The sequence below is a fragment of the Rhinatrema bivittatum genome, chromosome 9 (genome assembly GCF_901001135.1).
Source record: "Rhinatrema bivittatum chromosome 9, aRhiBiv1.1, whole genome shotgun sequence".
Classification (NCBI taxonomy): Eukaryota; Metazoa; Chordata; class Amphibia; order Gymnophiona; family Rhinatrematidae; genus Rhinatrema; species Rhinatrema bivittatum.
Genome location: NC_042623.1, coordinates 255,188,332 through 255,201,973, shown reverse-complemented (window position 1 = coordinate 255,201,973; position 13,642 = coordinate 255,188,332). Strand labels below are relative to the sequence as shown.

At 43.0% G+C, this 13,642-nt stretch overlaps 1 protein-coding gene across 1 annotated transcript in view; it reads left to right on the top strand.

The window, feature by feature from the left end:
* LOC115099640 (multiple epidermal growth factor-like domains protein 6) overlaps positions 1-13,642 on the top strand; it is a 472,995-nt gene that overhangs the window by 280,652 nt on the left and 178,701 nt on the right. Inside the window, 2 exon segments of the mRNA XM_029617371.1 lie at positions 8,430-8,483; positions 8,486-8,551. Of these exon segments, the coding sequence (XP_029473231.1) occupies positions 8,430-8,483; positions 8,486-8,551 (120 nt within the window).

Genomic DNA, 13,642 nt, shown 5'->3' with positions numbered 1-13,642 from the left:
TAGACGACCGGCACCTCAATTTCACCCCAGGGAAAAGGTCTGGTTGAGTATTCACAACATCCACCTTAGGGTCCCAACCATGAAGTTCGTTATATTGGCCCTTTTTCTGTTGAGCAGCGCATAGGGCCAGTCTCCTACCAGCTGCAACTACCATCCTCTCTCCAGATTCTTGACGTCTTTCACAGCTCCTTGCTGAAACCTCTCATTCTTTCCTAGCCTTCTCGCAAATCACCGGAAACCTCCAAGATTTCGACAGAGGATGTTCAGATTTTTGAAGTTCAAGAGATTCTGGACATCCGTCATCACCGGAACTGCTGGGAGTATCTCATATCGTGGTGGGGCTTTGGTCCCGAAGAAAATACATGGGAACCTGCCTCCAACATACTAGATAAGAACCTCCTGTGTCAGTTTCACATTGCTCACCTCTGGAAACCCAAACCTCCTGGGAGGGGGCCAAAAAGGGGGGGTACTGTTGCGCGGCCTGGCCACGTGACTGGCCCTACTCACCGGCGCGTCCAGCTCTGCAATTGCGATTCCTCGTCAGGGCACCTGGGACGCTTCCTCTGACGTCGAGAGACACAGGCGCAGGTGGACCTCCAGGCGCTCGCCCCGCCTCTTAAAGGGAGCCCGGGACCAGGAAGTGTCCCAGCCCTGGGAAGTGACATCTGAGGCAGCCGCCTTCTTAAGCCTGAGCCCTGCCTGCCTGCCTTGCCTTGCCTTGCAACAGGTTTTCAGTGACAGTAGCTGCCTTGGTGCCTTTCTGTTCCTGTTGTGTCTGACCCGAATTGCTTTGACCTTGCCTGTCTGCCGTCTGATACTGACTCGGACTGCCTTTGGACCTCGATTGCCTGCAGCCTGCCTCCGACCATGGATCGTGCTTGGACCCCATCCTATCAGGTGAGGGTCTTTCTGGTTTCCGCACCTTTGATTCCTCCTACCGACGGTGAGGACCTGCAGCTAACCTCGCTGGTAATTCTACCTCACCTCGGCCTATGGTCCACACTCCGACTGGCAACTGCCAACAATGAAGAAGCAATGTGATATGGTGATAGCTAAAGCCAGAAGAATGCTGGGCTGCATAGAGAGAGGAATAACCAGTAAGAAAAAAGAGGTGATGATGCTCTTGTACATAAGAACATATCATACTGGGTCAGACCAAGAACCTCCTGTGTCAGTTTCACATTGCTCACCTCTGGAAACCCAAACCTCCTGGGAGGGGGCCAAAAAGGGGGGGTACTGTTGCGCGGCCTGGCCACGTGACTGGCCCTACTCACCGGCGCGTCCAGCTCTGCAATTGCGATTCCTCGTCAAGCCCAGCATCCTGTTTCCAACAGTGGCCAATCCAGGCCATAAGAACCTGGCAAGTACCCAAAAACTAAGTCTATTCCATGTAACCATTGCTAATGGCAGTGGCTATTCTCTAAGTGAACTTAATAGCAGGTAATGGACTTCTCCTCCAAGAACTTATCCAATCCTTTTTAAACACAGCTCAATTAACTGCACTAACCACATCCTCTGGCACCAAATTCCAGAGTTTAATTGTGCATTCAGTGAAAAAGAGTTTTCTCCGATTAGTTTTAAATGTGCCGCATGCTAACTTCATGGAGTGCCCCCTAGTCTTTCTACTATCCGAAAGAGTAAATAATTGATTCACATTAACCCGTTCTAGACCTCTCATGATTTTAAACACCTCTATCATATCCCGCCTCAGTCGTCTCGTCTCCAAGCTGAAAAGTCCTAACCTCCTTAGTCTTTCCTAATAGGGGAGCTGTTCCATTCCTTTTATCATTTTGGTCGCCCTTCTCTGTACCTTCTCCATCGCAACTATATCTTTTTTGAGATGCGGCGACCAGAATTGTACACAGTATTCAAGGTGCGGTCTCACCATGGAGCGATACAGAGGCATTATGACATTTTCCGTTTTATTCACCATTCCCTTTCTAATAATTCCCAACATTCTGTTTGCTTTTTTGACTGCTGCAGCACACTGTACTGATGATTTCAATGTGTTATTCACTATCATGCCTAGATCTCTTTCTTGGGTGGTAGCTCCTAATATGGAACCTAACACTGTGTAACTATAGCATGGGTTATTTTTCCCTATATACATCAACTTGCATTTATCCACATTAAATTTCATCTGCCATTTGGATGCCCAATTTTCCAGTCTCAGAAGGTCTTCCTGAAATTTATCACAATCTGCTTGTGATTTAACTACTCTGAACAATTTTGTATCATCTGCAAATTTGATTACCACACTTGTCGTATTTCTTTCCAGATCATTTATAAATATTTTGAAAAGTACGGGTCCCAATGCAGATCCCTGAGGCATTCCACTGCCCACTCTCTTCCACTGAGAAAATTGTCCATTTAATCCTACTCTCTCTTTCCTGTTTGTAATCCGTGAAAGGACATCACCACCTATCCCATGACTTTTTACTTTTCCTAGAAGCCTCTCATGATGAACTTTGTCAAACACCTTCTGTAAATCCAAATATATTTCATCTACCAGTTCACCTTTATCTACATGTTTATTAACTCCTTCAAAAAAGTGAAGCAGATTTGTGAGGCAAGACTTGCCTTGGGTAAAGCCATGCTGACTTTGTTCCATTAAACCATGTCTTTCTATATGTTCTGTGATTTTGATATTTAGAACACGTTCCACTATTTTTCCTGGCACTAAAGTCAGGCTAACTGGTCTGTAGTTTCCCGGATCACCCCTGGAGCCCTTTTTAAATATTGGGGATACATTAGCCACCCTCGAGTCTTCAGGTACAATGGATGATTTTAATGATAGGTTACAAATTTTTGCTAATAGGTCTGAAATTTCATATTTGAGTTCCTTCAGAACCCTGGGGTGTATACCATCCGGTCCAGGTGATTTACTACTCTTCAGTTTGTCAATCAGGCCTACCACATCTTCTAGGTTCCCCGTGATTCGCTTCAGTCCATCTGAATCATTACCCATGAAATCCTTCTCTGATACGGGTATCTCCCCAACATCCTCTTCAGTAAACACTGAAGCAAAAAAATCATTTAATCTTTCCGCAATGGCCTTAACTTCTCGAATTGCCCCTTTAACCCTCGATCATCTAATGGTCCAACTGACTCCCTCACAGGCTTTTTGCTTTGGATATATTTTAAAAAGCTTTTACTGTGAGTTTTTGACTCTGCGGCTAACTTCTTTTCAAATTCTGTCTTAGCGTGTCTTATCAATATCTTACATTTAACTTGCCAACACTTATGCATTATCCTATTTTCTTCTGTTGGATCCTCCTTCAAATTTTTGAATGAAGATCTTTTGTCACCTCCCCTTTTAACCATGCCGGTGATTGTTTTGCCTTCTTTCCACCTTTCTTAATGTGTGGCATATATCTGGACTGTGCTTCTAGGATGTGCTTCTAGGCTGACCATGCCTCTTGCACACTTTTTACCTTTGTAGCTGCTCCTTTCAATTTTTTTCTAACTATTTTTCTCAATTTATCAAAGTTTCCCTTTTGAAAGTTTAGCACGAGAGCCGTGAATTTGCTTACTGTCCTCCTTCCAGTCATTAATTCAAATTTGATCATATTATGATCACTATTGCAAAGCGGCCCCACCACCATTACCTCTCTCACCAAATCCTGTGCTCCACTGAGAATTAGATCTAAAATTGCTCCCTCTCTTGTCTGTTCCTGAACCAATTGCTCCATAAAGCTGTCATTTATTCCATTCAGGAACTTTATCTCTCTAGCATGTTCCGATAATCTGTATGGTGCCGCAGATACTAAGATACAGGTACAAACTTAGATTGTAAGCCCTCTGGGGATAGGGAAATATCTCCAGTACCTGAATGTAATCCGCTTTGAAGTGCTGAAAAACGTTTGAAAAGCGGATTATAAAACTAAATAAAAAATAAAAATAAAATAAGATAACATAAGCTTGCTAGGCAGAGTGAATGGACCATTTTGGTTCTTTTCTACCATGATTTCTATGTTACTATATTACTATGTAATATTTTCAGGATCCTAGATAGCACTACTACTTTAGGTTATGAATGCATCCTATGATTACCCATTATGAAAACCTTAATTCTCGGATGATTGCCTTGGATATTGAATAAAAGTTATGAGAGAAAACATTCAGATATGTAAACTTGAAGGCAACGTCATGGAGACAATATGGGTAAGATTTTAAAACATATGCGCGGGCGTAGATTTGTTTGCGCAACCCGGTGCAAACAAATCTATGCCCGATTTTATAAAATGTGCGCGCTCCCACGCACATGTTATAAAATCCAGGGTCGGCATGTTCAAGGGGGTGCACACGTGCACCTTGCGCTCGCCGAGCCTTTCCCCATTTTTTCCCCATGGCTTTCCCCATTTTTTCTGGCCCCCCCCCCCACCTTCCCCTCCCTTCCTCTATCTAACCCACCCCCCATCCCTAACTAAATCCCCCCCCCCCCACCTTTGCTGCAAAAGTTATGCCTGCCTGAGGCAGGCGTAACTTGCGAACGCCGGCCGGCTGCCAGCGCGCCATGCCCTGGCACAGGCCGCTGTGCCGGAGCACTCGACCCTGCCCCTAGACCACCCACGAACCGCCGCCACGCCCCCAGACCACCCCTTTTTGCAAGCCCCGGGACATACGCGCGTCCCGGGGCTTGCGCACGCCGCCGAGCCTATGCAAAATAGGCTCGGTGTGCGCAGGGGCAGATTTTCTCAGGTTTCACGTGTAGCCTTTGGAAATCTGCCCCAATATATTTCCCAGCTGGGAACACTGTTGTGCTCAAGCTGACAATATATTTTAATTTTTAAAGTGGTAAAACACTGCAGTCTATTAAAATGTATCTTTATTAATACGTAACGTGATTACAACATAGAACAGGGGTCAGGAACCTTTTTGGCTGAGAGAGCCATAAACGCCACATATTTTAAAATGTAATTCCATGAGAGCCATACAATATGTTTAAAACTAAATACAAGTAAATGTGTGCATTTTATGTAAGATCACACTTTTAAAGTACAATAAGTCTCTGAAAATATTACACCAGGCCTTAAGACACCAATACATCTCCTATTAGGAAAACGGACCAAGTCAGGCTGCCATAGAGTCCTACACAGAAACTACACGCCAGCAGAAAACCTCACCTGAATCACGTGCTGTCCCTCACCTAACATAGAATAAAGAGACCAAAACGCATAACAAGAAGCATGCAGACAAAAACTGAATTGGAAACTGCAACAAGCCAGAGTCTCTGTATGCAGTGTAACAAAGGAAAAAAGAAACATCACCCATCCTTATAAAACAAATCAAGAAATATAAAATCATCAGCAGTAAAACTGTACTAACAAAAAGAACATATTTCGAAACAGCTGATGAGTGGAATATCCAATAATTAAAAACTCATATAAAACATTTCCAGATACCAACAAAATATTTCAAAATAGCAGACACAAAGATCCAGTAATGAAAAATAATAAGGATACAAAAATTTTTTTGCTCTGCATACCTGGGAACGTTTGATATCCAGGTGTCCTGAGATTGTTCTGAATTAGCAGGAGGCGGGGTGGTTTGCTTGGAACTTTCTCCTCTCTCAGTCACATACCAGCGCTCTCTCTCACACTGGCTCTCAATGACACACCTATACACACATGCTCTCAGTACTCACATATACCCATGTTTTTTCTCTCTCACTTATATAGGCTCTTAATTACACATTTACACACATGCTGTCTATCTTTTCACGCTTACACACACACAGGCTTTCAATCACATAAATACATGCTGTCTTTTTCTCTCACACACAGACTCTCATTCACATGCTTACAAACATGTCCTCTCTTTCTCTCATTTACACACAGGCTCTCAATCACATACTCACATGCTCCCTCACCTAAATCAGCTCTCAATCACACACAGACACACATGATCTCTCTCTTACTTATACACACAGGCTCTTAATCATACATACACATGATCTCTCTCACACACAAAGGATCTCAATCATACACACATACTCTTTCACCCAAACAGGTTTTCAATCACAAACTTACACATACAGGTTCCCAATGGTAAACTTACATTCATGCTCTCTCTCTCACAGGCAGGATCTCAATCACAGACATACTCTCTTTCACATATACAGGCTCTCAATCATTCACATACATGCAATCTCTCACTCACACACACAGGATCTCAAACACACATGCTTGCTCGCTCATTCACTCTCTCTCCCCCCCCCCCCCCCCCCCCGGGAACTCGCGGCAGCAGCAGCCACCTCCCAACGCTAACCTCCTTCATTTTCAGCCCTCGCGGAGGCGAAGGCGGAGTCCCATCGGCCGCGGTTGAAGATTTTCATTTTCCTCCGAGCCGCGCTGCAGTCTTCTTCCCGCGCAGGCACCCGATGCTCTCCACTTCCTCTTCCGGGCCGCGGGAAGAAGAGAGCACGCCGGTGCTCTCTTCTTCCCGCGGCCCGGAAGAGGAAGTGGAGAGCATCGGGTGCCTGCGCGGGAAGACCCGCGCAGGCACCCGATGACTCCAGCGCTGGCACCCGGCTGACACCCGATGACTCCCGCGCAGGCACCCGGATGACTCCAGTCGGCGTGCTCTCTTCTCCTCCCCCCCGCGGCCCGGAAGAGGAAGTGGTGAGCATCGGGTGCCTGCGCGGAAGAAGAGACCACGCTAGTGTGGTCTCTTCTTCCCGCGCAGGCACCCGATGCTCTCCACTTCCTCTTCCGGGCCGCGGGGGGGGGGGGGGGGAGAAGAGAGCACGCCGGTGCCGCTGACTCCAGCTGTCCTGCCGCGTTCCGCCCGGGCTGACAGCATTTTAAGCCCGGGCGACGGAGGACCGGGGAGCAGCTGGGTCAGCGGGGAACCGCAAAGTATGGCGACACGTGTCTGCGAGCCAGATGCAGCCCTCAAAAGAGCCATATCTGGCTCGCGAGCCATGGGTTCCCGACCCCTGACATAGAAGATGCTCTAAAGTTTGTTCTGCAATTTTTAGTCTTAATTAAGTGAAGAATGGCACTTGAGGCAATAGTGTTATATACATGGTGTCTTTGTGAGTCAGGAAGTATCAAAAGAAACTTAATGTGTTCATACAGGAGGAAAATCGAAGAGTCTTGTAGCTCCTATGTTAAAAGGTCTTGCAGAAAGAAAGCAATTAAGATAATTGGCTAACAGCATCTGCATATAATCAGCAGCTGTGTAGAAAAAAGATTAAGGAATTATATATGTTCTAAAAATTGAACAAAAGTGAATATAGAACATAAGTTTAATTTTCTTGAATGCAGAGATCATATATTTTACGCTTTTCAGATGTTTATTTGCATTGAAATGGCGAGGATCCTACAAAATTGTCCATGTTGATGCCCAGAGGTAGGGTCAAGGAATGGTCATAAGCATAATAGCTGCTGGATTATATACTGAACTGTTTTATCAGTGGAGATAGTGGATGACTTCCAGTTTAGATGGGTTGGGTTGCCACCATTTTTACTTACTTCTCCCCCTTTACCCTCTCATGGAGGATGTATCTGTCTCATTGAAAAGTATATGAAACTAAATGAAAAGCTTACTAAAATACGATAAAGCCATTTTCCATTCTCAAATTCTTTTGTTCGGATTAAGGATTTAGACCCATCATCGTGTGCGATAACACCCTAATGCATGTGATAACAGCCCATCACGTTTTAAAGAATGACCACCTTAGCTTGCAAAATTTTTCATTTGCAAATTTGGCTGTGCTTGCTAGGTATAATAGGTAAAGAAATGCATAATTATGCAAAGTGGCTCTTTATTTTTGTATAGCTAAGTAAATGTGAATAAACAACATGTACATACACATTTTCATGCAAAATAATTACCCCTCGGGGGATTTTTTTTCACTAAAATCCAAAATTTTGTATGAACTAAGAAAAGAAATACAATGCAAAGCAGATTTGCAAATGGGCTGTTAACATAAGGAAACTTTCAAGTGTTAAGGGCCCTTTTCCATGATTTGCTGTGCAGGCTAGTACACTGGCTTCTATGATTGAAAATCTAACTTAAGATCCTAAATTTAGGCCCGCTACTTATTTTCCTACATTTATGATGAATCCTGGGGTACGTAGGTGTCTACCACTGGAAATCAACGCCGCATGCCTAACTTCCCCACCCTGGCACTGCTCCTAACTGTCTACTCTTTAGGTGCCTAAATTTAGGTGTACAGCTGGGGGAATTATTATTTGTACAGATGTAAATGCCTCGTGCCTTAAGCAATGTGTCTATATATCTTGAATATCTACCCCATAGTGCCCTAGGTTCTCTTTTATTCTGTGCCTGTGACAAAAAATACCTTTTAAAAAAAATCAGGGCCAATATCACACAACTTCGTACAGAAATGCCGTGCTGTTTAGCAGGGTCTAATACTGAAATGGTTTTGCTTTGTGCCATGTGTTTCTCTTTCTATCCAGATGTTGACGAGTGTGAAACAGTCAATGGAGGCTGCCAGCAAACCTGTGTTAACACTCAGGCTCTTTCCACTGTGAATGTAAGGTGGGCTACAGACTCCACGCTGATGGGTGCAACTGTATAAGTGAGTAAAGATAAAAATTGCTTCAAAGACTTTACCAGTCCCAAAGAGCCATTATGGCAGAAACAGAGTACATCCTCCATTAGTGCAGCTGAGGTTTGTTAGTCTGGTGATTACATTAACATCCTTTGTCCAAAGCACTTTATAGATATAGAACCAAATAATTTGGTAGCATTGCTGGAAACTCAAGGAAGCATTGTATATTTTTTGGAAGCGTAGTGATATGATTTTTAAGGTACATGTATATTATTTAATAATCATTTATGCAACACTTTATCTAAAAATACATTGCTAATCTTGCAAATGACGTTTTGGCTCTCTAAAGTAATTAGAAGGGGAAAAAAAACAAAAGGAAATTTCTCTTAATTTAGCACAAGACCCTTCGTAACAAGAAAAAAGTTTCATACGTTTTTAAAATACCTCAAAGCATTTGCTTCATTAATACTTCTCCGATGAGTTGGAACAATAAGTAAGGGGCAATTGTTCAGGCAGCCCACGTAGCGCCAAAGTATGCGAGTGGTTTCAGCACGCACACTTTACTGTTAATTGTTGAAGAACTTCCATTTATTATTAGACTTGCCATTAACTAAGGATCATGATTACCATTGGTTTATTGTATTTGCTTTTATTTTGTTGGTATTTTTTGATATATATCATTATGTTATTTCAATTTCTCTGTAAAGCCTGTTGCTGAATTATTGTTTATTGTAAACTGAGGTGATGTTTTTAACGTGCCGCGGTATATAAAAAATCACTAAATAAATAAACAAGAGAAACTACCCACATTGTTTCACTTTGAATATATCAGCAAGTGCAAAGCGCAGCTGGTGCGTTTTCTGTGGGGGTGGGGTGGGTGGGAGGAAAGGAGAGAGACAAAACATTGCATGTACTGTAAATCCCCCTGACCTATGCCTCTTTTTACCAGAGCTAAGAGTTCCCGTGCATATTTGCAGTCATGTTCCCTGGAGAGCGAATTTCACTTGAGCCATTTTACTCCAGATAAAAGTCTTTGAAAATTATCCTCAGTAGAGTTAAGGTTTAACCCGTTTAGTTTAGTAATAGTGTTAACTTGGGCAGCAATGGAATTGCTATATTTTCATGAGGTCATGTTGAATAAGGGGGCGGAGCTTCAAAACTACATAGAGAATTTTAATACATTCTAAAACCTTTGGGACAATTTATTTAATGTTAATGGAGGAACAAGGAAAGTTGTACATTGTCATCCTTCTGATGGTTTTGTTTGGCTGTTCAGAGCAATTGCTGCTTTCCATTTCAAAGCCATGCGACACTTTTATCTTTGAACTTCTCTGCTTTCATCTGCCATTTGAGTTTATTTGCTTGACATCATCTTTTGCTGTAAAATGTTAAATGTCACCAATCCCTTTGGGAATTTTCATCCTACTCTGCAGGGTATCCAGCATGTATCTCATTAGTTCTTTGGAGTAGAATTACCTGACTATCACCCTGTCCCTGTTAATATCACTTTACAATAAAAAGCAGATAAATAAATAAATAAATGCCATGTGCAGTTCTAGTTATCTGTCACAGGAAAGATTCATATCATCTGTGGGAAGTTCAGAATAGGCAAACAGAATAGCTACAATGCCTGCATAGTAAAACGGTGAAACAGATTGGAATGACGCAATAAATAATCAGTTGACCATTAGGTGGGCTAAAAGCCATCAACCTGATTCCCATTCATAAAATCCATTAGACGTCCATTAATGGGCTGAGCTAAGCTCTAGCCTTTAGAGGCTATGTCACTTGAGATACATTTTAAAAAGTGCTAATGTTTTTTTGATACAGATTGAAGGCCCTGTAAGCCCATCAAAATAAAATTAGTTATAAAATAAACAACAATTGAGATTAACTCTTCTCAATCCTATCCTTACTGTTTTAGCTCAAAGCCTATTGTTTGTTTTTTTTCTCTGTTCCTCATGACTAGTTTGTTCCCAGGAGCAGGAATTGCCTATTCTGTGTCTCTGTAATGTGCTGCACATATCTGGTAGTGATATGCAAATGGAAATAAGAATGGTAAGAATACAAATACATAAGACTAATCAATATCTTTATGTGTCTAAAAAATGTTCTAAGGAGCAAGCGAAATCACTTAAAGCTGTGCCGTAGCTATTTAGATGGTACTTTTCAAATGAACTTCTGCTGGTAAAGTAGTGCTTTACCTGCAGAATTGGCTTGTTAGAAAAGGGTGTGACTGATACGCATGTAAAATGACATGTATATATACACTGTTTGCACATAATTCCATGATCTTAATGGAGAGGCATTCCAGAGGCTGGAGTCTGGGCGGGGTTAAAAAGCGCATAAATTCTCTTGGCAAAACCTATGCGCACCAAGTAGCAGGTGTACTTCTGCGCATGTGCTCTTGCTGGGGATCATTTTCAAAGCCGACGTACGCAAAACAGAGTGCCAAACAAAACTAAAGGATTTGCTGGTACTTCATCAGTAGGTTAGAGTAAGTAAGAATAGGGTGGAATGACTTCATGCAATAACTGATGAGCATGTTGAATAATTAGTGTCATCTCAGAGATCATTTTCAACTGGATTTACATGCACGAATCCTGATTCATGCCTGTAAGTCTGGTTTTTGAAAACTATCTGGGGGCATTGTGTGGAGGAAAGGCCACGTGTACTTTGATTATATTATAGGTGTACTTTTCCCTGCACTCAGGGTAGGTGTTCCAGGGAGTAGAGTTGGAGAGGGGGAAAGCATTGAAGTACAATTTTCAAAAGTGCACGCGTGTAACTGTACGATAAGAAAGTAACACCTTCTATGGAGCAGCTATAACTTCCTGTGCATATATGTGTGCGTACACCCCGGGGCAACCCACAGAGTTTCAAAGCGGACTTATATGCATAAGGCCATTTTGAGAATGTGGGCTAAGGTCTGCAGGCACAAAGTACCCGCAGACGTTAACCCTCCGCAGGCTTCCTGGACCATGTGATGTTTTATTGACTGCTGAGCAGAGATGGGGGCCACTTGTTGAAGAAAGGGTACACTGTTATTCGGGACAGACTAGTAAGTCTACTGAGGAGGGCTTTAAACGAGGATTATGGGGGTTGGATGAACAAAGCATAAAGGTAAGTAAAAGTACTCTGGTAAGTAAATATTTAAACACTTGTAGAGAAATGTGGAAAAAAAGAGCAACATCTGGAAAGCTACGTACACGAATGCTCATAGATCGGGAAATAAAGTCACCGATCTAGAATCAGTGATGGAAGAGGCTGATTTGGATTTAGGGACTGTCATGGAGATGTGGTACATGGAAAACCGCAACTGGGAAATAGTTTTACTAGAGTACAATCTGTTCAGGAAGGACAGGGCAAGAAGAAAGGGAGGAGTGGTACTATATATATAAATATTAAAACAGAACTGCAGAGCTTATAAGATGGATGAGGCACACTGGGTAAATCTGGAAAGGGAATGGAACATCTATTTATATTGGTGATGAAATATACAGACCTCTATTGCAGACAAAAGAAATAGAGATTTAATGGAGGATATTCACAAAATTGCTATGAAAGAGGAGATGCTATTGCTAGGTGATTTCAATCTGTCGGATGTTGATTGAGACATCCCAGCTGCAGTGTCATCTAGAAGCAGGGACATCCTGGATTCTCTGCAGGAAGAACTGTTCCAGCAACTGGTAACTAACAAACCAACTCGGTAGGAGGTGATCCCAGAACTGGTGCTTACCAATGGGGAGAATATTACTCATGTCAAAGTGGGTGATTATCTGGGATCACCAGATGGTGTGGCTCAGTCTAAGAATGCATGCTGCAAAAGTTCATTCAAAGGCGAGGGATCTCAACAATTTGTTAGTTGAATGGAAAAATCTAGAGGAAGTAGAAGAGCAGCAGGCAAAACTAAAAGGAGATACTATAAAGGCAACTAATATTTTTGTTAGGTAAAAGAAACCCACTGGGGTAGATTTTCAGACGTATGCGTGGGCGTACATGTGCGCGCGTTACCCGGCGCGCACACACATGTACACCTGATTTTATAACATGTGCGCATGTTATAAAATCGGGGGTCGCGCATGGAAGGGGGTGCACCGAGCTGCGCTGCCTTCCCCCGTTCCCTACCCCCCCACCCCACCTTCCCTTCCTTTCCCCTACCTCCCTCACCCTTTCCCCCCTACCTTTTTCTTTTTTTAACTTCTGTTTCCAAACTTACTTCAGCCCTGGGACTGAAGTAAGTTGCCTGCGCTGGCCGACTGCCGGCGTGCGATCCCCGGTACAGCGGCAAATGACCGCTGTGCCGGGAGCCTCTGGCCCTGCCCCTGCCCCGCCCCCTCCCTTCCATTTTTGCAAGCCCCGGGTCTTACACGCGTCCTGGGGCTTTACCCGTGTCACCGGGCCTTTTGAAAATAGGCCCAGCGTGCGTATGACCGGTTACGCACGTAACCTTTTGAAAATCTGGCCACTAATTTGTTTTTTAAAGAAATAGCTGAAAAAGTGGGGCAAAGAAAGGGTTAGGGTTCATAAACTACATAGGATCAGAGAAAGAGAAATAGAGGCAGCAACATCTGGAAAAGCTTAAAGAAGCTGGAAACGTAGTCAGGAGAGCTCTGATTCAAATGTAATAAAATGAGTTAATACAGTAAAACAGAGGGACAAGGCTTTCTTTTTTTTTGATATGTTTGCAAAAGGATAACGTGCAAAAGTGGCATTTTAAGATCCGGAGATGAAGGGGAGGAATATGTAGAATCCAACAAGGAAAAAGCAGAATTATTTAATAAATATTTCTATGTGTGTTCATTGAGAAAAGGCCAGGAGTAGGGCCATAGAAAACAGAATCAAATAGGATTGGAAGTGAAAGAAACCTCCACTTTTCAGAAGACCATGTTGGTGAGGAGCTAGCTAAACTAAAAAGTAGATAAAAGTGGTGGGATGAGATAAGACGCAGCCAAGGGTATTAAGGGAACTTAAAGAACCTTTGGAAGCTCTGGTAGTTGACCTTTTAAATGCTTCTTTAGATTTAGGAGTAGTTCAAGAGGACTGGAGAACAAGCAGAAGTGGCTCTTCACAAAAAAAAAACAGGAGGCTGGGAACTATAGGCCACTTAGTCTGACC